Here is a 24,573-nt window from a genome sequence, read left to right as displayed (position 1 = left end):
ATTTTATATGGGTTTGGATCCCATGAACCAAGCCATCGCCAAGAATGCAGCTGACGGATCTTTCATGGACAAATCATTTGCAATAGTGACACAAATCCTGGACAAAATGGCAAAGCACAATCAAGCATGGCATTCAGAGGATACTACCGGAGGAATCTCATATGGCTCTCCTTCCTTGAGCAACTTAATCAAGGAAAATCAAGAGAGGGATCAAGTGATTGTCGGGCTTGCAACAAATGTAAATGTGCTGACAAAGATGTTTACCGAGAATCAGACAAAGAAAGTGAATGCAGTGGAAGATGTCCAAACCATCTTAGATGAAAATTTTGAGGAAGAAAATTATATCCCTCAAGGAGGGTATCAAAGGCAACCCTACCATGGTCAAGGGCAATAAAGCCAGTGGAGGCCAAACCCGCAAGGGCAAGGCAACCAACAATGGAGAAATGATCAAGGTAACTCGCATCAAGGAAATTGGAACAACAACAACAACTTTACAAACCGGAGCTCCAACCCGTATGTTCCCCCAAAAGGTCATTATGCAAATCAAGGGTCGTCAAGTGAGTCAAAGTTAGAAAGCATGCTTGAAAGAGTATTGCAAAACCAAGAAAAGTCTGATGCTTCCATGAGAAACATGACCAAAGTTGTTGGCTCTCACACCGCATCTATCCAAAAGTTAGAGATGCAAATGAGAGACCTTTCAAGAGAGCAAAACCCAAAGCAAAAAGGGCAACTTCCTAGTGATACCATTGCCAACCCGAAGAGTGGTGGAAGTGGCTCAACTTCTCACGTCATGGCAATAACTACTAGAAGTGTGAAGGTTTTACAAGGTGACATTGAGCAAGAGATTGTTGTGGAAGAAGCCGAACAAGAAGTTGAAGCAGAAGAGCAAGGGGTTGTTGAAGTTGAAAGGGTGCCGGAAAAAGAGAAGGTGCAAGAAGTGAACCAAGAAGGGGTGAAGGAAAAGGAGAAGGAGACATCAAAAGCTCCACCTCCTATTCCTAGACCTCCTCCGCCTTTTCCTCAAAGACTTATTAGAAGGGTTGATGATAACAAGCTTGAGAAATTCTATGATATTCTAAAGCAATTGTCAGTGAACATTCCATTCTTGGAGGCTTTTCAAGAAATGTCGGGGTTTGCCAAATATTTGAAGGGTTTGATCACCAAAAAGAGGACCACAAAGAATGAGGTGGTAAACATGACTCACCGGGTTAGCTCTATTATTGCCACAAGCCCTTTCCAAAAGAAAGAGGACCCGGGAGCATTTACTATTCCATGCACTATCGGGGAGCGTGACTTTGCAAAAGCCCTTTGTGACAATGGGGCTAGCATCAACTTGATGCCACTTGCCATCTACAAGCAAGTGGGATTAGGGATGCCGAGCCCAACAAGCTTAAGGTTACAAATGGCCTATCGATCTATTAAGCGACCGGTAGGAATTGTTGATGATGTGATTGTGAAAGTTGGAAAATTCCATTTGCCCGCCGACTTTGTAATTCTTGACTGTTCTATTGATAAAGAGATCCCTAGCATCTTGGGGAGACCATTCCTAGCCACGGGAAGAGCACTCATGGATTCAGAGCGAAATGAAATTAAGTTCCGGGTGAATGATGAAGAAGTCACATTTCAAGCGAGCAAGGGTATGAAATTACCCCATGAGTATGAGAGCATTTTAGTGATAGATGTGGTTGATGAGGTTGAAGATGTCGTCGAATTGAAAATGGAAGAACAATGCCTTGGTGAGGCATTGGCGGCTATCTTTGTAAACTTTGATGGTGAGGACATGGATGGGTACATGGAGTCGGTAAATGCATTGGAGGGTCTTGGATCCTATACTTACACTCCGGCAAATATTTATCTTGACTTGGAGATATGGCCACACCTCCCACCAAGCCATCAATCATTGAGCCACCATAACTAGAGCTCAAGCCTCTCCCGCCGCACTTAAGTTATAAATTTCTTGGCTCTAATGATACTTTACCCGTAATCGTTTCATCTTTGCTAAATGATGTGCAGGTAAACCAATTGTTGGAAGTCTTGAAAGAACATAGGCAAGCCATTGGATGGACCATTTTGGACATTCGTTGAATCCTCGCGGGAATTTTTGAACATAAAATCCAATTGGAGAGCGAAACAAAGCCAAGTGTGGAACATCAAAGGCGGTTGAACCCGTCAATGCAAGAGGTAGTAAAGAAGGAGATTATCAAGTGGTTGGATGCCGGGGTAGTTTACCCCATTGCCAACAGTTTTTGGGTGAGCCCAGTACAATGTGTGTCAAAAAAGGGTGGCATGACCATGATCGAAAATGAGAAGAATGAGCTCATTCCAACGCGCATTGTGACCGGATGGCGAGTTTGTATGGACTATCGGAAACTTAACAGTGCTACTTGCAAGGACCACTTCCCTATGCCTTTTATTGATCAAATGCTTGATCGGCTAGCGGGGAGGTCATTTTATTGTTTTTTTGATGGCTACTCTGGCTACAATCAAATCAACATCGCTTTAGAAGATCAAGAGAAAACTACGTTCACTTGCCCGTATGGCACTTTTGCTTTTAGCCGGATGCCATTTGGCTTGTGCAATGCTCTGGCTACTATCCAAAGGTGTATGATGTCCATCTTCTCCGACATGGTTGAGGACTTTCTTGAAGTCTTCATGGATGATTTCTCGGTGGTTGGTGATTCGTTTGAGCACTGTCTTAACAATCTTAGACAAGTGCTTAAGCGATGCGAAGAGACCAACCTTGTGCTAAATTGGGAGAAGTATCACTTCATGGTTGACGAAGGCATTGTTCTTGGGCACAAAATTTCAAAGCATGGTATTGAAGTCAACCGGGCAAAGATTGAGATTATTTCTAAGCTTCCTCCACCTACCTCCGTGAAAGGTGTTAGAAGTTTTCTAGGGCATGCCGGGTTTTACAGGCACTTCATCAAGGAGTTCTCCAATATTGCTAACCCCATGTGCAAACTCCTCGAAAAGGATGCCAAGTTTGTGTTTGATGAGAACTGTCTTAAAGCTTTTGAGGAGTTAAAGCAAAGGCTCACCACGGCATCCATTATTGTCACGCCCGATTGGTCACTTCCTTTCGAGCTCATGTGTGACACCAGTGGTGTAGCCATTGGAGAAATGCTTGGCCAATGTCATAACAAAGTTCTCCACCCGGTGTACTATGCAAGTAAAACTCTCAATGGGGCACAAATGAACTACACGGTAACTGAGCAAGAGCTTCTTGCTATTGTGTATGCTTTTAAAAAATTTCGGGCTTATTTGTTGGGGTCCAAGGTGGTGGTATACACTGATCATGCGGCTCTTCGATATCCTATGGCAAAGAAGGATGCAAAGCCTCGATTAATTAGATGGGTCTTGTCGTTGCCAGAATTTGACTTCGAAGTCAAAGATCACAAGGGTACTCAAAATCAATGGCGGATCATTTGTCAAGGCTTGAGGAAGTAGGGAGACCACAGGGAGATCTTGAAATCAACGATGCATTCCCTGATGAGCACATATTGGCATTATCTAGCACTTTTGCTCCTTGGTATGCCAATATTGCTAACTACTTGGTTAGTGACCTTATCCCGGACGGATTGGAATCTTATCAAAGAAAATAGTTTTTGAGAGACTGCCGTCAATACTATTTGGAGGAACCATACTTGTTCCGTGTTTGTGCTGCCAATATTATCAGAAGGTTTGTTCCCGAAGAAGAGGTTATGCCAATTCTCAAGGCATGCCATGACTCACCGGTTGGGGGTCATCATGGAGGAAATTGGGCGGCGGTTAAAGTTCTTGAATGTGGGTATTATTGGCCTTCCATCTACCATGATGCCAATCAAATGGTCAAGGCTTGCGACCAATGTCAATGACAAGGTTCAATCTCCAAGAGGCATGAAATGGCAATGCACTTTGTGATGGAGATAGAGATCTTTGACATGTGGGGAATCGACTTCATGGGCCCCTTTGTAAGTTCTTGCGGGATTAAATACATCTTGGTAGCTGTGGACTACGTGTCCAAATGGGTTGAAGCAGTTGCCTTACCAAACAATGAGGCAAGGAGTGTGACCGCCTTCTTGAAGAAAAATATATTCACTCGGTTTGGCACTCCTAGAGCCATCCTTAGTGACGGTGGATCTCATTTTTATAACAAGGCATTCTCGGGGATGCTTGAGAAGTATGGCATAAAGCACAAGGTAGCCACACCTTATCATCCACAGTCAAGTGGTCAAGTTGAGGTTTCCAACCGTGAGATCAAGAGCATTCTAGCAAAAACTATGAACGCAAATAGGACCGACTGGTCAAGGAAGCTAGATGATGCATTGTGGGCATACCACATAGCCTACAAAACCCCTATTGGTACTTCTCCTTATCGGCTAGTCTTTGGTAAAGCATGTCATCTACCCGTGGAATTGGAACACAAAGCTATGTGGGCGTTGAAAAGGCTGAACTTAGATTGGGCTGAAGCTACAAATTTGAGGTTAACACAACTCAATGAAATGGAGGAATTCCAGTTCCATGCTTATGAAAGTGCAGCTGTGTACAAAGAACAGATGAAGTTTATCCATGACAAGAAGATCTTGAAAAGAGAGTTCAAGACGGGTGATTTGGTCTTGATTTTTAACTCAAGGCTCAAATTGTTTTCGGGCAATCTTAAATCAAAATGGTCTGGTCCATTCAAAGTGGTCAATGCCTCTCCTTATGGAGCGGTGGAATTAGAATCAACAGATGGGTCCAGGACATTCAAGGTAAATGGCCAACGCATCAAGCACTACTTGGGCACTGATGGAGAAAAACATTTGGTAGAGCAGCTGTCTCTCAAAGATGGTCCATGCCCGACCATTGAGTGAAATCAAAGGAACATCAACTTCGTCGTGTCGCGATGTTAAATCAAGCGCTTCATGGGAGGCAACCCATGTGTGGTAACACTCTTTTGTTCTATGAATTTTTAGTTTTTGATAGATAGATTTATTTGAGTAATTTAAAGTGTGTGTCAGAGTGCAGGGGGTTCAAAAGATCACAACAATTGGTACGAATGCATAAAAAGTGGAAGAAAAACCACTAGGTGAATTCTGCTGCACAAATGCGGTCGCATTTTAGCTATGTAGACCGCACTCTGGCCACAAACCTAAGTAGAGATTTGGGTTAAAATTGTGGTTGAAAATGCGGCGAGGTGGTGCATTATGCGGTCCGCATTTAATTTATGTGACCACATTTTGCACCGCATTTGCCTCCCTTCAGTTGGTCCTTAACCTCATCGCATAACACACATGCGGTCGCACTGTGTGTTATACGGTGTCCTATCCATCGCAGAATCGACAAGGTAAGTCCACATAACCCTCTCGTCTCTCACTCACTTAAAACAAAACAAAAAATAGGGGGGGGGAGTAAAAAGAATACAGAAAAACAAAACGAAAAAAAGGGGGAAGAACACGAACAGACTTCGAACCAAATAAAGCTCAAATTGTGTGCAACCAAAGGACTCCATTTGTCACACTCATTGTCCCAATCATCAAACTCTGCTAGTATCTACTCGTTTCTCCCTCATTTTATCTTTGATTTCCACTGTAGGTTCAGAGATTTTTCGTTTAAATCCTATGCAAAAATGTGTTTAGATGCTTGTGTAGTTTCTTCTCTATAGTGTAGATGCTTTTGGGTTGAAAATAATTTGGGGTACGGGGTAGAATGAAATAGGACCACCATTGTTGAAAGCTTGGGTGATCTGTGTAGAAGAAGGCACCTGCGGCTGCATTGTGAAAATGCGGTCCGCATTTTGGCCGCACAACTAAACCCTAAATCTTCCAAAGAAGATGATGAAATGTGGTGTCTTTGCTATCGCAGATTTGACATGCGGACCGCAAATTCACCGCGGAGTGATACAGAGATTTCAGTTTTGAACCATATAGCCATGTCAAGTCTGCGATGGTTATGCGGTCCGCATAGTGGTTATACGACCGCATAACTCACTGCAGAATGAGACCACTAGTTGAGACTACAAGATCTGCAACAAGTCTACGGTCCGCATTATGGTTTTGCGATCGCAGACCAGATCGCATTTTCTTTCTTGCTTTTGATTCGTCTGTATCTTCTCCGTATTGTTAATGATGTCACTAACTCTTCACCATTGTGCAGATATGGGTCAAAAGAGATGCTCATCCTCTACAGCAAAGCGGGCTTCAACCAGTAAGCAATTGCGGATAGAGGACAATGTGTCAAGCCCCTCCCAGTCTGAGGCGGATGAGCTCAGGCCCTCAATCAATATAGAGGCTGAAGAGAGAAGGAAACGAGGTGAAGATTTCCAGCTCTGATTTGGGGTTGATGGGTCCAGGGAGGTATTTAGAAAAGGGCTCACAAAGCACAAAATCCTGGGCGAGAAACAATTTAGCTTGAACGGGCTCAAAGACAAATACCCCCATATCCTGGAAAACATAAAAACACGGAGATGGGAGAACTTCATTGATCCACCCACGGAGTACAATGAGACCCTTGTGAGGGAATTCTATGCATCCTATGGGGCCTCCAAGACGAAATACCACAAACGCAACAAAGTTTTCACCGACCAAGTGCTTGTCCGGGGAAAGACTATTTTCTGCAACATTGAGGCCCTTAATGAGTTCTACGTCAAAGGATGGAGAACAGGCACAGCTGAGTACACTGAAAAATTCAAAAATAAAGAGAATGAATGTGGATGGATTACCTTAGTTATAGCAAAAGGGACTCCCGCTTGGGTCGATCCTCAGCACAAGATATATAAGGAAAATCTCACGAGAGAGGGTCGCTACTGGCTCAGTTTTGTCACTTCTCGGTTGGTACCAACTCAAAATGAAACTGAAATAGCTATCGAGAAGGCCTTTTTGATTGCTTGCATCATGACTGGTATCAAGATAGATGTAGGAGCGTTGATCTTCCAAGAAATAGGGATCCGAGCAATGCAGCATGCAACTTCACTTCCTTTCCCTTGCCTGATCACAGCTCTGTTTAAAGCTGTGAAAGTTCCCATCCTGCCAACTGATAAAACTGAAAAGGAAACGAGGGATATTGATATCACACGTATCATGGATATCTCTCGTATCACTGTTGCTGCTACCCCTTCACAGGTTCAGGTCTAAGATCCGATTGATCTAGAGCACAATGACTCCCAGGCACCAGTGACTCCTCAGGTTACTGGCTCAGCATGCCAATGCCAAAGTAGATCAGCTTTTGAAGACATTTCCAAATCTAATCAAACAAGCCCTGACGCCCATGCAATCCTCAATGACGGCCCTCCAACGGCAACAGTCAAAATATGAGGATCGTCTACAGCAACTTGAGTTGAGGGTGGAGAAGATAGAGCGGGGTGAAGTTAGTGGGTTGCTTGGACTCAAGAAGGAGGTTGCTTCTATGAAGACCGAGCTCCAAAAGATGCATAACTTGGAGTTCGATCTATCATCCTTCCTTCCCACAGATGGTGATCAGGTGAAGGCACAGCACCTACGGACTTAGGTCTTGACTTCACTGCATTGATGACTGATACTGCCCCTCATACTGCCGGAGCTTCCCAGCCTAAAGCCCCTCCAGCCCATATTGTGATCCATTTTGGGGAGGAGTCCGGAGGTTCTGATAAATCAGAAGATGGGAGCGAGGATGAGAAAAGTTCTGGATATTCAAGCGATGATGGCCCTCAGGATAAAGGAAAGCAGATTGCGGATGCCTCTGTCGAGGATGCTATTATTGAAGAGGCTGCTATGGCAGAAGTGGAACAAGTAGATATGCAGACAGTGATCCAGCGGTCTCTAGTAGACATGGCAAACCCTATAGCTCCATCAGTCACCCTGCCATCAGTGGGTGAGAGTAGCAGCTCACAGGCTCCAGCACCAGCTCCAGCTCCAACTCCAACTCCTGCTTTGGACCAGCCTGAGAGCATTACTCCATCAGGAGAGGTCACTCCTAAGACCGTGCTCTCATCGGTCCCAGCTTCCACATCCGAGGGTGACCCCTCCAGTACTCAGCCAGCTACTGACTCCCATAGCACTTAGTGTGCCTCAGGGAGCCCCCCTCAAACTCATCTCTCTGTTTTTATGCATTGGGGACAATGCATGCCTTTAGTTGTGGGTGGAGTGTAGCATTGTAGATATGTTTGTGATATTGGAAACTATTGTACATATGCATATCTTTATGTTACAATCAGACTCTTGTACTTATGTGTATTTTCTGTTTTGTATATATTAGTATGACTTCGGTACATGAGTTGTGTTATGAAATTCATGATGATGTTAATATTAGTGTTTGTTTTGTGTTCATAATAGCGTTATGTAAATATGATACCATTGTCCATATAAAAGAAAAACAACAAAAACAAGTAGATAGTGATTAGGAATCAATTCCTCTTGGTTTTTCTTCTCCCGATTCTTTTCCAAGAGTGTAATAGTAGAACCAGGATCGTAGAATGAATCATTTTGACCGGTTTAGTGTAATTGCCTAGTATCAAGCATGTGTGTCTGTACATAGCATATACCCTTCCACATATAAAAAAACAAAACAAAAAACAAAAAAAATATTGTTTTTGTCGACTTTTCCCGATGATGGATAGATTGACAACTTTCTTAAGAGAATTAGTCTTTGTGATCAACTTTGTGAACTTGTGGCTCGCTTTGTGACTCTATGGAGACCTAGAGTTATACATGTGTCTATGATGAAAGCCTTGAGTTGCCAAGTGTTGACTCGAAAGCGTCAAATTATGTGAATGAAACAGTTCGTGTACCATGTGTGTGTGAGTTCTCTGTGTGTATATAACTCTCGTGTTTACTTATATCATCTACAACTTGCCCGGTTGGTATTTCAATGCTAATGATAGTATGTTTGGTTGGAGGGATGATCTTAGGCATTCTTTGTCTTATTTGCTAGACCTCTGTAGCCTTTCAAGCCGACCTGTACATAAATAATATCACTAGTACCCAATTTGAGCATTGAAGCCTTTTCTTTGGCCAACTCATTACAAACCTCTCTCTTTTTTGTAAAATAATCCCCTCTCTTGAACCCGTCCCTCCTTGAACATTGAGAACGAGGCTAAAAGCCTAAGTTGGGGGTGGTGTCGCAGTGGAGATTGGTAAGGTTGTATGTTGAGTTAGGACCACATGCCTCAAAAGTGTTTGTTTTAGATTATTCAAGCTCCAAAAGAGAAAAAAAACAACAAGAGAAAGATTTGTGTAAAAAAAAGAGAAAATATGTGTATGTATATAAAGTATGGAGCCTTGAATAAAATTAGAAGAGGTATGTAAGGTGGTTCTATAGTGGAAACTAGACGCAAATGAGGCTGTGAGGGTTTGAAAAGAAGCAAAGTAAAAAAAATGGAAAATTGTGAGTATTGTTCAAAGAGGGTGAAGTCACTTGTACCCAAATGTCTATCCAACCCTTCTCGAAACCTACATTACAAGCTTAAAAAGTCCTTATGAGACCTCCAACCGAACATTCTTGAATAAGCGGTGAATTAAAATAAGGGCAAGCTTATGGTATGAAATGTTGTAACACTTGAAATTCTTTCTGAGAGTGAGTGTATTTGTAAACTGTCCCTTTTTGTTGTCCTTGTAAATATTGTGATTTTGGTACCTTCTTTCTAGTGAGGGTACATGAGCTGTGGAGTTAAACAAAAGTTGAGCTTTTGAGTTAAATGCAATTGCACTTAGCTGAGGGTAACATTTTGTCGCAATGTCTGAGGCTCAAGGTTCACAAGTTGATTAGTTTTCCTTGTATATACTATCAGTTCAGGAAGGGTAAAACAATTATAGATGCATGCTTGAAGTACTAGCAATGAACACCACCCGTAGTCATTATCGTTTCATGTTTTGTAAATAAAGTCTAGAATAGGCTAAGTTTGTTTAGTTGCTTGAGGACAAGCAAGAGTTTAAGTTGGGGGTGTTGATGTGCCGGAGAATTTCGGCACATTTCAATACTAATTGCTTAGATTTTAGCTTGTTTTAATGCAATTATCTCTGTTACTTATGTAGTTTTGTTGTTTCTACAGTACATAAGGGCTGAGAACCCAAGAATATGGAAATGGAAGCAAAAAGACAAGAAAAGAGCAAAATGTAGCAAAAATGTTGGTCTGCGATACACTATGCGATTGCAGATCAGACATGCGAGCCGCAGAATACACGTCAAATCACAGACAAAAGCAGAGATCTAGGTTAAATCTCAAGTCAAGAATGTGGTCCATTATGCGACCACAGAACCAACATGCGAGTCGCAGAGTGAACCGCAAACCAACCATGAAGGTCACTGAAGGACGAAGATGCGATCATATTTCTGCAATGCGATCCGCATAATTGGAATGCGAAGAAGACCTGTAAACTAGGGTTCCAGTATGCGATGAGGATTTTTCAAGATGCGGACCGCATAAGTGCTCTGCGACAAGAATGTGATCGCATATCAGACCTGAAAGGGCATTTCTGTCCGTTTTCTGTCCCGATTTTGAGTCCACTATAAATAGTTTTATGATATCTTTGTGGGATCATCTTGTCTAGTATTTAAACCACATTCCAAGACATTAATATTCCTTACTTTTGGAAGCTTATGGGTGAAGATTCTCTACTTTGTAAGCTTTTATGACATTAAATACTCTTTAGTTTTTGTATTGTAGTATGAGTAGCTAACTTTAAATACTAAAGGTTGTGGATCCTAAATGGATGTTATGCTAATGAGTGTTTAACATTGAATATATATAATGGTTGGTTGATATTTATTTACTTCCCATTCTTCATTTATTGTTGGTGATTGCAAACATTAACAAGTGCCATTAAATTCTTGCTTTGCTTGGGAAAGTGGGTTAGAATTTGGTAGAAGTAAATATCAATGACTCAAGTATTTAAACCTTGTTTAATAGAATCACTTAGGAATAATTGGGTTTTACTTGGCATATATTGATGGTTCTAAATAGCAACTATTTTATATTTGGGAAAATTATAAAGAGGAAATACTACTCAACTATTGGGAAATATTGAGTAGTCACTTAGACATCATTTGCATATCAAAAAAACCTTCCATTACAAATATATCATATTAACACTGATAAGCATTACACTCCATTAAAGGGGACCCAACCTTGGTTTCTTTAATCCAATTAATTACTCTATAAATATTCAAATTAGTTGATACTTCCAAACAAACTCAATTCATACTGTTGTTACTATAAAACCATTCTCTTGTTACTGTTAACCGAATAGAGATACGACTTTAGTCGAGCAACACACTATAAGAGTATCCTTTTTCACACCTATTCCATGTAGGATTCCACCCCAACCTTGTTGGGTTATTATATTTGACACCGACCGCCTTACACTATTTATTAAAGTGTAATGTGAGCGTATCAGCCAACATTTCTCTATCAAATTATTTACTCATTTTATTACTTTTAAAATCATAATTTTCATTAATTAAATAGTATGAAATAATATTTACAGGGTGGAATGATAGAATTTATGTGAACTAGCATACTAACATCTAGTAGAAACCCCCAAAACTCGGTGTCACAAGTGCATGAGCATTTTTTAAGGAGTACAACAATAATACAACATTTGTCCAGAATATAAATAAGACAGGATAAAATAACTGGTACAATGGTGAATCGGTGGACTAGATGCGTAGCCTGAATTGCAGCTCACATAAAATCTCCTCAACAGATGTGCCTACGCACCAAGATAATCATCAAATAACCTGTCGAATCCTGCACATTTAGTATAGAAGTGCAACATGAGTACGTAAATCAATGCGTACACAGTAAGTATCTAGACTAACCCCAGAGAAGTAGTACCGCGGGGTCGACATCGATATTTACTAGAGGTCCAATAAAGCAATATAATAAAAGTATAAGCAGATATGAAGTGTACGGCAATGATCGGGTAAATCTGTAAGTTACATATTCTCCTAAATGTTTTTCTTTTAAAGCATGAACTTCTAAATCTTGTATTCTACCTTAACAGCTCAGAAAATGCCAAGTGTCAATATTAGATAAATAAGGAATACCATAAAATACCGGGCATCAGTGGAAGGTCTATCTCATGAATATTTGGACTACTAGCAATATAACGCACGATTCTGCCGAGATTGTTTTGCCCGATATAGAATAATGTGTACACTACCAAGGGATGTGCGACATGATCCATAGATGCATCTATATACTGCCAAGGCATTCGGCCCGCTCCACAAGAAAGGAAGGAAATTATCTAATTACGAGATACGCGCTTACAGTTCAGTACATGAGTACAAGTGATTACAACCATTAACATTTGTCAATTATTTTTTCTAACAACTCAAGGTGATAAGCTTTGGCCTATGATATATATAATATCTAACTCAAGTTCAATTATAATTTCAATTAACTAAGCCAGTAGAATAAGTTCAAGTAATTCAAATATTGCATGATAAAATTCTAAGTCTACCCGGACATAACATATTTTAGCTACGTACGTACTCTCGTCACCTCATACGTACATAGCACCCACAAATTAGTAGTGTTTACCTTAAAAATAATAATTACAATTAGATTTGATTTTGTGGTTCTAAACATACGTGATTTATTTTAATGCTAGTTGTTAGACAATATATGCCATGTGTGAGCTAGGAAAGCAAGGTAAGAGTAAGTGTTGTTATTCAAACCAAACGATCGTGAATAGGGGTCTCGAGGTGGTCTAAGCTGGGCCTCGAGGTTGAGCTAATGATCTCGACTGGAGATGATCGATGGAGGACTAACAGTTCCAAAGGCCTCAATAATGGCTCTTTATGATCAATGATGAGTAATAAATGAAGAACAATCGAAGAAACACAATAAATTTAAGCAATAAATCAAAGGAAAGACAATGGGGAGTGTTTAAGTTAGAGAACAGAGAATGTTCTAGTTCTTGTATTGAATATCATGTCCCTTTTACAAGATGAGAAGGGTCTCCTTTATATGGGGGGGGGGAATCCCAACATAGTACATATGCATTTACTACAATAATAAACAGTTGGTACAACTATTTAATGCTACGGTACGGACTTTTACTATTCTTGTAGACCTGGTCAGCTTTAACCACATGCCTTTTGGGAATTTTCTGCTTGTCTAAGATAGCCACCGATTTGCATTGCCCCGAGGTCGAGCATTGGGGACCCTCGGGGTAAAACCTCGACCTAAGCTTCGAGGCTTCTAAAGACGGGCTATGAAATGCCATAATGATCACAAAACTGGACTCTCCAATTTTAGTCGTATATATATAGTCCCCGCATTTATTAGAATAAAATGATAAGGAACAATCTTGACCTTGACTTTCCTGAACATCACGTGCAGACGTCATTGTATACGGTGAAATTAGAGGGACCGATTTCTAGCCATTAAGGTGTGTTCGGGGAGTCATATCGATATCTCTAGGCTGTAGGGTTGCGGTCAAGCTCCCTCTCCTGAGGTTCATTCACGTCCGACCCAACAATGATCCCGAGGGTGGGGAATTCTGAGGCGAGCAAATAGCACCAGTAGAGTCCTATGTCATGCCTAGCCGTCCCATCTCTGTGTCTTTATAATTAATGTATTCTGTATTATGTTGTATTTTCACTCCTATATAAAGGGGATCCTCACCACTTTGTAGTGGGCTGCTGTTGCTCCAACCATTCTACATAAGATTAGTAACAACTCTCTCTCTCTTCTCTCTAACTTACTCGCTCAAGGCTACTCTTTCCATTTATTTCTTTCATACTTGTTCTTCATTTATTGCTTGATATTGGCCATAAAGAGCCTTCGTTAATTATATCTTAACTGTTATTCCTTTCCCGGTTATCCCCGATAGCCCGAGCTCGAGCACGGGTATCGACCTCGAGGCCTTTCATCGATCAGTCTGAGGCCCGGGTAGCAACCCCCTCGGGTCGATTACTGCCCTGTTTTAGCTTGAATTTTGTCGATTAAACTTCATATGCCTAGCATCAACTGCTCTAACAACTAGCATAAAAATAGATCATGTATTTTTAGAATCCCATTTATAAATTTAATTATTATTACCATTTTCACAGTAAACAGTTTGGCGCCCACCATGGGGCTAAAAATAATAGTGATTATTTTCTTGCTGGTTTCACTACACAAACGCGAGTTATCTTTCACACTTTTTCTTGTCCAAGATCTTTTGATTTCAGGACAAAATGTCTGGCTCAGTAAACATAGTCGAGAACGGCAACCTCGAATACCACGGGGAAAATGGTATGGTTGTTCCAGTCATCGGCGTGCCATTGCAGAATCCCGATAACGCGCCTGGACCAATTTCAGCGGACGTCGATTCGCAGGACGCATAGCAAGTCGACGAAACCTCACACATCGACAAGAGCATACAGCACGACGACCAACAGGAAGCCTAAAAAATCCCAGCCCGTGAAGAACAGGATGTCAGACTTCATATTATTTTTGAAATGTTGTAGGCACAACAGTTGGCTATCGCTCTGTTGCAAAGCCACCTGAAGACTCCCAGCAAAGTAGCGCCGGAAACTACTCCCCTAGCCGAATAGGTACCGGAGAGGTCAAGCAACAACGATCAATAGCCGATCCTGCCATCGTGAAAATGCTAGAGGACCTCACCAAAAGGATCGAGTCAGTCGAGAAAATGATAGCATCCAACGATAAGAAGGTCGAAACTTATAACTTCATAGTCGACCAAATCCCGAGCGCGCCCCCGGTCCTGAAGGGTGTAGATTCCAGGATGTTCGTACAATGGATGTTCCTAGAGGAAGATGCTCTGAAACCCATTCCAAAGAAGTTTAGAATGCCAAAACTCCTAAAATACAAGGGGACCTCAGATCCCAACAAACACGTCACTGCCTATACGTGTACGGTGAAAGGCAATGACATAAAAGACGATGAGATCGAGTCTGTCTTACTGAAGAAGTTAGGAGAAACACTCTCGAAGGGGGCCATGATGTGGTACCACAACCTAGCTCCCAACTCCATAGATTCATTTGTCATGCTAGCAGATTCCTTCGTAAGGCGCACGCCGGTGCCATCAAGGTAGCAACAAGGAAGCTCGACATATTCAAGATTAAGCAGAGGGAGAACAAAATGCTGCGAGAATTCGTGTCTGATTTCCCGAAAGAACGAATGGAACTGCCCCGATCTCCAACGACTAGGCAGTGCAGGCCTTTACTCAAGGCTTGAATGAATGAAGCTCGGTGGCCTCAAGGCAGCTGAAAGAGAATCTGATCAAGTATCCTGCCATAACCTTGTCGGACGTCCACAATCGGTACTAGTCAAAGATCAGGGTTGAGGATGACCAGCTGGGAGATCCTTCGGGCTCAGTATATCCGAGTAGATTCCTAGAGAAGGAGTCAAAATCGAATAAAGAGAGGTACCAATCATACCCTGATGATAGGAGGAATGCTCCGAGATGCAACCCACCTCGCAACGATCGATTGGCGAATAGAGGACAGAACCCTCGGGGACCCCTCAACAGAGGTGGCTTCGATGAGGACACGGGGCCAACAAGGGCACCTCGCCTATCAGAATACAATTTCAACGTCAATGTATCAGACATCGTGTTCGCCATTAACAAAATCAGGGACGCCAAATGGCCCAGGCCTATACACTCGGATCCTTCCCAAAGGAACTACAACTTGATTTGCGAGTTTCACAGCTCGCACGGGCACAGAACCGAGGATTGCAGGAAACTTCAAGAGGAAGTGGCCCGACTACTCGATAACAGGCACCTTCGAGAATTTCTCAGCAACCGGGCTAAAACCCAGTCCCAAGAAAGAGAAAAAAGCAAAAAGAACAAAGCAGACAAGCCCCAACAGTTATCCACACGATGTTTTGATGCTCGCCCCGGACGTATTCAAATAAAGGACCACATAGCATCCGCTAAACGAACACCGGAACCCGAAAGCGCCATCGCCACAAAGGTATGACCACCTCTCCCTTTTTCTATCTTTTACTTCACGGTAGCTCTTGCGTAGGCCAGTGACAAAGGCAGTCGGGATGCCGCTCCGGCTCGAAGGCCCTGAGGTTTCAAAACGTCTGTTGCACTCTTTTCCTTTGACCAATTTTTTATCCCGAAATGGGTTTTTGTCGGCAAGGTTTTTAACGAGGCAACGTCCACACGCTACCTAAGAAGGACTCAACAAGCCTACCGGATTTTCTTCGCAATCAACCTTGTACCGGGAAATGACAAACGAGGTTCCAATTGGATATGATGTATCGGTCCAAACGGTCGAATGAACCGTGTCTGCATAAGTCGGGCTTACGGCAACACAACGACATGTATTTACCCCAAGCAATCAATTAATATGTTTCGCCAAAATCATCTCGTACCCCAAAAGAAAATTCAGCATGCTCACGGCAAGGATCCCTCCATCGAGTACGTCCCGAAATACTCGGAGACTTAGCGTCAACAATTTGGTACCCACATGACCTTAGGGTCGGAACTCCATGCTTATAAGGCCCCAACGAGGCAATTCTAAGCTCACGAGTAACGGCCTTCGAGCCTAAGCAAACTCGATGACTCGGAGACTATCGTCAATCGCCATTCACTGAAAAACCCGAGGCCGTAAGACCCCGAGCGAGCAAACTCGGTCTAGCCAGATCTATTTTACATAAAACAAAAAACTATAAGACCTCAACAGGCATGAAAAAATTGTAAGACCTCAATAGGCAACAAAAAACGATAAGATCTCAATAGGCATAAAAAAACTATAAGTACTCAACAGGCATGAAAAAACTGTAAGACCTCAACGGGCATGAAAAAACTATAAGTCCTCAACAGGCATGAAAAAACTGTAAGACCTCAATAGGCATGAAAATTTTGTAAGACCTTACTACAGGCATAAAACTCGATCCTGAAGTTCAGGCTATATGTCGCATTTGTAAGACTCCCGAAAGGACATACCCTCGATATAGACGCCTAAACTGCCACACTCGGGATCACAAATGGCTCTGGATAAACAGAAATGACTACGGTCAATACGGCTACACCAGCCAAATTAACATGACTCGGGGACGCCCGACCATCGCTAACAAAATCACAGGCCATTACTTCGAATATACTTTGAAATAAACCAGTTAAGATAGGCTACCCTCAAAAGGAAAACGAGCTTCAACCATGTCAGCTCCAAATCACAAGGCTTCGAGCTACTCTTCCTACTAGCTAAACCTTCCGAGGTGCTCGAACATCACCGCTAGCGACTTGAAATCAAAGTTCATCTCGAACCGATGACGGGTCAGGCAAAATTTTTTCAAAAGAGTCCTTTACGAGGGAAAAACAAAGCCTACACATGCCTAAGGGCAAAAGCGTAAGAGACATAGTCTCTAGCCAAACGAGCCTCAGGGCCACACACTAAAAGGTCACAACGATCAAAAGCGTAAGAGCCATTGTCGCCAACTTAAAATTTGAAAACTTAAGGATTAAACTGAGCTCGAGTCGTAACCCGATTCGGAGACCGGATCCAAAATAGTTAGCTATATATGCCTAAGGGCCGCATACATATAAGGTCGCTTCAACCCAAGGCATAAGAGCCATTGTTGCCAGTCCATGCAGGCGTAAAACTTGAGGGTCGAGTGATCCCGATTCGGAGCCCAACTCGGAGACTGAACCCAAAACAATTACCACTTTTGCCGGCCTAACGAACATCGAGGCCATATTATAGGTTCGGAGATTCCTACCAATCCAAAGGTCGAATTCACCCGATTGAGATCTTGGCAAACAGAAATACAGAAGATACAAATTACGGGGTTTCCTTTTTTTTTTACATACAGGCGATGAAATTCAAGCTCAGTCTACAACATATTATGGAAGCTATGTACACAAGAAGGAGGTAGGGAATAAACGTTCCCCCCTTAGGCAACTATGGCCTGGCAGCTCCTTTTCACCATCTTCAGCACCGGACAGAAGGAACTTGGCATAATACTCCTTGCTATTGCTTGCACGATCGAGGGCTCTCTTTAGCTCAGCTTTAGTAGTGGCAGCACTCTTTGAATAAGCCACCACTTTCTGTCCTGCCCTGGTATTGCTCATCATAACCTCGGCTCGGATATTCACCACCTCTATCTTCGCCTTCGAAAGCTCGGACGAAAGCCTTACGATCATATTTCCCTGGGTAGAATCGTTCGCATGAACGGTCTGGATTTGCACCTCAAGAGTAGAAACAATGGCTTGAGCCCTCTTTTTGGCCACGAAATGGGAACTTACATGTGCCTGCAGCTCGTTGAATTTTTGTGGCTCGGCCAACCTCGCCCCAGAGCTGTCCCAGCTCCTTCGCCTTATCCTCCAACTGAAATATCAAAACATCAGAATGTCGAGGAAGGAAGGGAGTGCAAGCCAGCATGAAATACAAGGTACCTGATTCTCCAAGAAAATCTCACGGCTCCGGCTCTAGCCCACCTCGTGTCGTAAGGAAACCAGCTTAGTTTCCTTTGCCGCACAAAGAAGCTTGAGGGATTTCTCCCTATCCAAAGCTTCCCGCAATGGGGCCTCGCTACGAAGAAGCTCAGATTTAAGCTGTCAAAGGCCTACTAAAGAAAGCTAAATAAAGAAAAAGAGAAGGGGAAAAAGAAAGGCACGGGGCCGGAATAATCTTACAGCAGTCAAAACTAACCATGAGGCTAAACCACTGAGCCTCACCGAAGGTCGAAGCAATGTGCGATAGCATACCGGTTTCAGAAGGTGGTCGATCGGCCGAATTGCTTCTCCTTAACTGTTGAGAAGGAGTCCCCTCACTGCAAGCCTTTTCGCGCCTCAGAACATCTTTTATTTTGTTATCACTCCTCGATCCCGAGGCTAGCAATCTCTCCTCCTTCCCCAGAGAACGCGGCCTCATTTCAAAAGAACCCCCGACACCTGCAATAGTTGAGTTAAATAAGCCAGTAAGAAAAGCGCCATTTTCTAGGAAGTGGAGCGATGGGCACCTACCACAATGCTTCGCCTCCCATCTCCCTTTGGACAGATCTTGCCACTGGCACCTATCATAAATCAAGGAAGATGCTAGCCTACAAGACCACTCGTCTAAATCAGGGACCTCGCTCGGTGACCAATAAGTTGCTACAAATAAGGAACATATTGTTACGAAGCTTGCATCCGCTCAAAATGATGATAGCTCAGATGAGACACTTACGTGTGAAGTTCAATTACTCAGGAAATGGCAAAAATTCTCTAGGAATGACATTAATCGTTCGAATCCGAACAAACCGATTCATCCATTCCCAATCCTCGTCCTCCTCGTTGTCGACGACAGGAGCTCGGGTGGATCGACGTTGAAGAGAAATCAAGCCCCGATAATGGAGTGGCCGATATAACCACACGAGATGGCTGAGGGTAAACTCTATCCCGGCCTTATCGGCAAAATACCTCATCGCCTGCACTATTTTCCAAAGGGAGGGAGGAGCCTGCGCCAGTGTAACCTGATATCTCCAATAGAAATCAAGCACGACCCAATCATGGGAACCCGACACAAAAACATGCATGTATATGCTTAAAAATCCCTCAACATATATCATAACGCTCTCCTCGGGGGAAGATACTTGTAATATCACGCCTTCTCCCCATCCACAATCGTTTTTGATCATTTCGAGGTTTTCCTCTCCCACTGATGAAATGATCCTCGACACATGCTCCTGGTGGCCCGGAACATTGGGAGGTTTCCCCGGCGTGATAGCTCTCCTCGAGGCAGGCCATCCCGAGCCTCGCTCACCTGACATCGGGGGTGAGTCGCTGGCGCCAACCGAATGCGAAACACATGAGGAACTCCCCTCCACCAGACGACCAGACATCAACGTAGCATTTATGGCTATGGTAAAATAGGAGGGGAAAGATGAGGGTATGAGCAAAAAAAAATTTAGGGGAGCGGAAGGACTAGCACAAAGCGCTAGGCTCTGCGGAAGAGATAGCCTTTCAAAGTAGCAAATTCAGCGTTGGAAAGACGGATGAATGAATATATATATATATATAGGGGTAAAGCAACAACTTCCCGCCTACCCAAGAGGGCCAATCAATTTTGGCCGCATTAACGTCACCCTCTCATAGGGAAACATACTAGAAAAATTACCCCGGGCCCCTTTTTATCGGATCATACAAATGTTGTTACCCCGCGGAACTCAAAAAATTGCGAGGCCTCGGGGAGCTCCCCAACGTCATAAGCATCATTCCGAGAGAAGCTATTGATTTAATCCTGGGGCATGGCTAGTTTCAGGATCCCGATTCCTCTGAGAATAGGTTATGAAAGGCCAACGTCGAGATTCAAAAGCTAAAATCGTGAAGGCAAAGGGGTAAAGAAAGAAGATACTAAAAAAATTTATTCACAAAAAAACATCTTTACACAACCCATCCCCCGGGGGCCGCATACAAAGGGAAAATGAAGGGATACAAGACGACTTGGAGACTACTCCTCATCGCTATCATCTTCTCCCTCATCGGGTCAATTAAAAGCGCCACTTCTTCCTCCAATTCGCAGGCTTCCTTGAGATCAGCTGAAAGGTCGATACCTTTGGCGCTGATTTCCTCCAAGGTCTCTCTCCTCTCCTCTGCCTTAGCACGCTTAATAGCTCAGGTTAACTTCGCATCAGCTTCTATTGATATGTCACGAGCTATTTTATACACTTTGGCTGCACCCTCCAGATATGTGGAATCATTTCGTTCAACCTCGAACATAGCCACGACCAAAGCAGCAACCTCCTTGCAAGTATCCTTGAGAAGATCTCGGGATGTCACCAACTCCCCATCTGCTACTTCATTTCGCTCCCTCGGCCCGGAGATCTCCGTATTCAGTTAGTTAATCTGTGAACCATTTTTCTCGACCTACAAAAGAAAGGTGAGCCAATTTATGTCGTAACACGGGAACAGAAGTTGGGTACAAGCAAAGAAAAATAAATGCGCGGCAAGGTCGGCCTTTTCCCGAAGCTCCGTTTCTAAAGCAGCTCGGAGTTGTCCTAGTTCTTTCCCTCCCTGGGTAGAGCGAGCCTCTGAATCCCGCAGCATCGAGGTATCTTTCTTACACTCCTTTTCATTATAAGAAAGCTCCTCACCGAGTCAAAGGATGGCATGATCGTACATCTCCTTGCACTATGACATAACGGATAAGTTACAAAGACAAGGGATGACGTCCGAGGATAAAAGAAATGCACGAGAAATGGTTGTCACCTACTGCATGAATTTCTCTGCTTCTTTGACGGCGCCGGGAACTTCAAGATCGGCACTATCACTAACACCATCAAAGATGTTGGCAATAGAGCCTCCCCCTTGGAAAAGAATCCCCACTTTGACGCCGACCACTTCTTGAGCATCCTGCAGTTCCCCTAACGAGACCTGGAAGCATGAGAAGAAGTCGTTTAGGTAGCCGACTTCTCCATAAGGCAACCCATGCTCCTGAAAAGCTTCGGGCCCCAACCCTTCAGGATCGATAGCAGCAGTCCCCCCCGGCAGAAACTCCATTGAACCCAGTTGTGTGATTTGAAGTTGCGTTAACGCCCTCTTCGAGGGTCTCCAGTTCACGAGATCGACCGAACTCAGCCGTTTCGAACTCAATAGCCTCCGACTGAGGCACCTACGAGGCTCTCACATTAGACGCCGTCCTCCGCTTTGGCTAGAATTCATTGTCATCCTCTTCCTCGGTGTCAGGATTCGCCCCTAAAGTTGAAGCAGAAGTCCCAACAGTGGCTCGGTGCTTTAGTGACCTAGGTTTCTTTGTCGAAGGAAGGGCAATAGTTGCTTTGCTTTTTCTCTTTTTATCTTTGCTGGGCTCCGAAGCCTCCACTTTGTTGCCAGGGGGCGGCCTTATCTGTATATTCTTGCCAACACCTGCACCAGTGCAGTAACCGTAAGATGCTTTCACTAAGGGCTCAGGAAGAAACACAAGTACAAGGTGTAGGCGGTAAAGAAACCTTACCATGATTCTTAGCCACCCATCGCTTCTTCGCCAGGTCGGTCCAAGATCGAACATGACATGGGAACGCCTTGTCCAACCGCTCGATCAATCCCAACAAATTCGGAACTGCCTTTGGGTACCAATCAGTGGCTGCAAGAAGCGCAGAGAGGTCATTACTTCAAAGAAAAGTATTAAAAAGGGGTTAAGGGAAAGTTGTTTACGTTGCGTGTTCTATCTCTCCAGAAAAGGCATCCTCTAGGCCGGGATAATATTTGAGGTCTTCACCTAGAAAAATCTGCTCATCCACCCTCGATCCTTCCTCTCGTCATTGCTCGAGAAGAATGATTTTTTGGATCGATGGTGGAGCCTGATCAAACCTTGATAAAATTGTGGACTATACATCCTGATCAAATGGTTGAGGGTGAAAGCCTCACCCCTAAACCCTTCGGTGAAATGGCATAGCATCAATACTATCCTCTAGAAAGAAGGATAGATCTGACCAAGCATCACTTGGTACTTCTCACAGAAGTCAAGGATGACCGGGTCTATCTCCGGGGGAGAAGACTTAGAAGATTCGTCAGGACCCAAGGTGAACGGGTAAGTATACACGTAAAGAAAACCGGCCTTGTGGTCTATTATATTCTCGTTAGGATCGGGAATCTCCACTTCCACTGCTTCATTCCATCGATAGTCTTTCCTCACCATTTGTATATTGGTCACGACACTAATATATCGAGACACGTGCTCACACCGGCCCGGTGTGGATGAAGTGTCATCAATGTTAAAATCTGTGCACATATCAGATCAGGCGGGGTGCATTGTTTGAAGGAAAAGATCGCTCCGGTTTTCTCTTTAAATGGTTGAGAGGGTGATGCAACTTCGTTCCACCGAGGGACCGTTCTAGAAGTCCTAGCCATATCAATGGTAAAAAGAATTCTAGAAAAAAATGAAAGAGTGTAAAAGACAAAGGGTTCTAACACATAAATTTGGAGATGGGTTGAAAGTAAGAAGTAGCAAACAGTCGATGCATTTATAGGAACCTCTTGGGGAGCGGAAAGGACGAGCCAATGGCAGTTCGTAGGTTCCTCGATTATCGCATCTAACGGCGGCCTTTGCATGGTTTTCTAGAACATGGCATTTAATGCTCTTATCAGCTGACGCCACAGCAATAATGACCTCAAGACGACGGTTCAAATCTTTTCCTATTTCTTCATTCTTGGAAATGTGGAGACTATCTATATACGGCGAAATTGGAGGGACCGATTTCTTGTCAATAAGGTGTGTTCGGGGAGTCATATCGATATATCGAGGCTGTAGGGTTGCGGTCAAGCTACCTCCCTCGAGGTTCATTCATGTCCGACCCAATAATGATCCTGAGGGTGGGGATATCCCGAGGCAAGAAAATAGCACCAGTAGAGTCCAATGTCATGCCTAGCCGTCCCATCTCCGTGTCTTTAAAATTAATGCATTTTGTGCTATGTTGTATTTCCCCTCCTATATAAAGGGGATCCTCACCCCTTTTTAGGGGGCTGCTGTTGCTCCAACCATTCTACATACGATCAATAACAGGTCTCTCTCTCTTTTTTCTCTCTAACTTACTCGCTCGAGGCTACTCTTTCCATTTATTGTTTTCATATTTGTTCTTCATTTATTGCTTGATATTGGCCATAAAATGCCTTATTTAATTATATCCTAACTATTATTCCATTCCCGGTTACGCCCGATAGCCCGAGCTTGAGCCCAGGTATCGACCTCGAGGCCTTTCATCGATCAGTCTGAGGCCCGGGTAGCAACCCCCTCGGTTTGATTACTGCCCCATTTTAGCTTGCATTTTGTCGATTAAACTTCATATTCCTAGCATCAACTGCTCTAAAAACTAGCATAAAAATAGATCACGTATTTTTAGAGTCTCATTTATAAATTTAATTGTTATTACAATTTTCACGGTAAATAGTCATGCTCATGACGTAAGCATTTGAAGTGACTCAAACGTCCTATCGGTCCGTCTCCCTAGAAGCATTGAATATACCACCGGTTCTCTTTCACAAAAGCAGTGATCTCACCGCCGATCCGTTTTGCCCAAAAAGTATTGATTGCGTCATTAATACGTTTTCAAAAGGCATTGATTGCGCCGTTGATACGTTTTCCAAAGGCATTGGTTGCGCCGCCGGTTACGCTACCGTCCCTCTCTAAATGGGGGATTGCTTGGGCCAAGACTTTACCTAGTCTTTCTTCAACAGCCTATAGCCCTTTCACTTATTTTCATCTTCCTCCAAACTCCTATTTCTATGGTTCAAGCCTGTGACAGTAAGGTCATACGGCAGCAGTTTTGTCAGTTATGCCATGGCTTTTTTACAGAGCTCTTTCCTACTGAGTGGGATTATACTGGGTTGTTGTTGCTTTTGTTGTTGTTGTTTTTGTTGTTGGCCCGAGATAATGAGAGAAAGGCCTCAAATTCTTCCCGCATCAGAAGATATATAGACTGTAAACCTCTACTCATCTCTCTTAACTTCACCTGGTGTGGCCCTTCATTCCTTTTGCTTTCCATGGAGTGAGGTGAAATCATCTACTAACTTTTGCATCCCACACCAATGCAATGTCTCAAGAAGTGGCTTCACAATAGTAGTGCTGACGAGACCAATACTCGCTAGATTTTCCACCAAGCCACAGTTTTCCTTGCTTGTTAAGAGTTTTTACTCTTTGATAGGCTATAGACCATCTTTCATCTACCGCTGCTTCGAAGGAGATTCTCGAAGATGT

At 43.3% G+C, this 24,573-nt stretch overlaps 1 protein-coding gene across 1 annotated transcript; it reads left to right on the top strand.

Annotated features, from left to right (window-relative positions):
- Positions 1–577: 577 nt before the first annotated feature.
- On the top strand, positions 578–1,918 carry LOC104249248 (uncharacterized). Its single transcript, XM_009805626.2, has one exon. The coding sequence runs from the start codon at positions 578–580 to the stop codon at positions 1,916–1,918; it is 1,341 nt and encodes a 446-aa protein (XP_009803928.2).
- Positions 1,919–24,573: the final 22,655 nt, after the last annotated feature.

Source organism: Nicotiana sylvestris, chromosome 4 (genome assembly GCF_000393655.2).
Source record: "Nicotiana sylvestris chromosome 4, ASM39365v2, whole genome shotgun sequence".
NCBI classification, from domain to species: domain Eukaryota; kingdom Viridiplantae; phylum Streptophyta; class Magnoliopsida; order Solanales; family Solanaceae; genus Nicotiana; species Nicotiana sylvestris.
This window is presented reverse-complemented; position numbering and strand designations above follow the sequence as displayed.

Bases quoted from the DNA above. Each gene is read 5' to 3' on its own strand.
- LOC104249248 (XM_009805626.2), top strand. From the start codon at position 578: ATGCTTGAAAGAGTATTGCAAAACCAAGAAAAGTCTGATGCTTCCATG.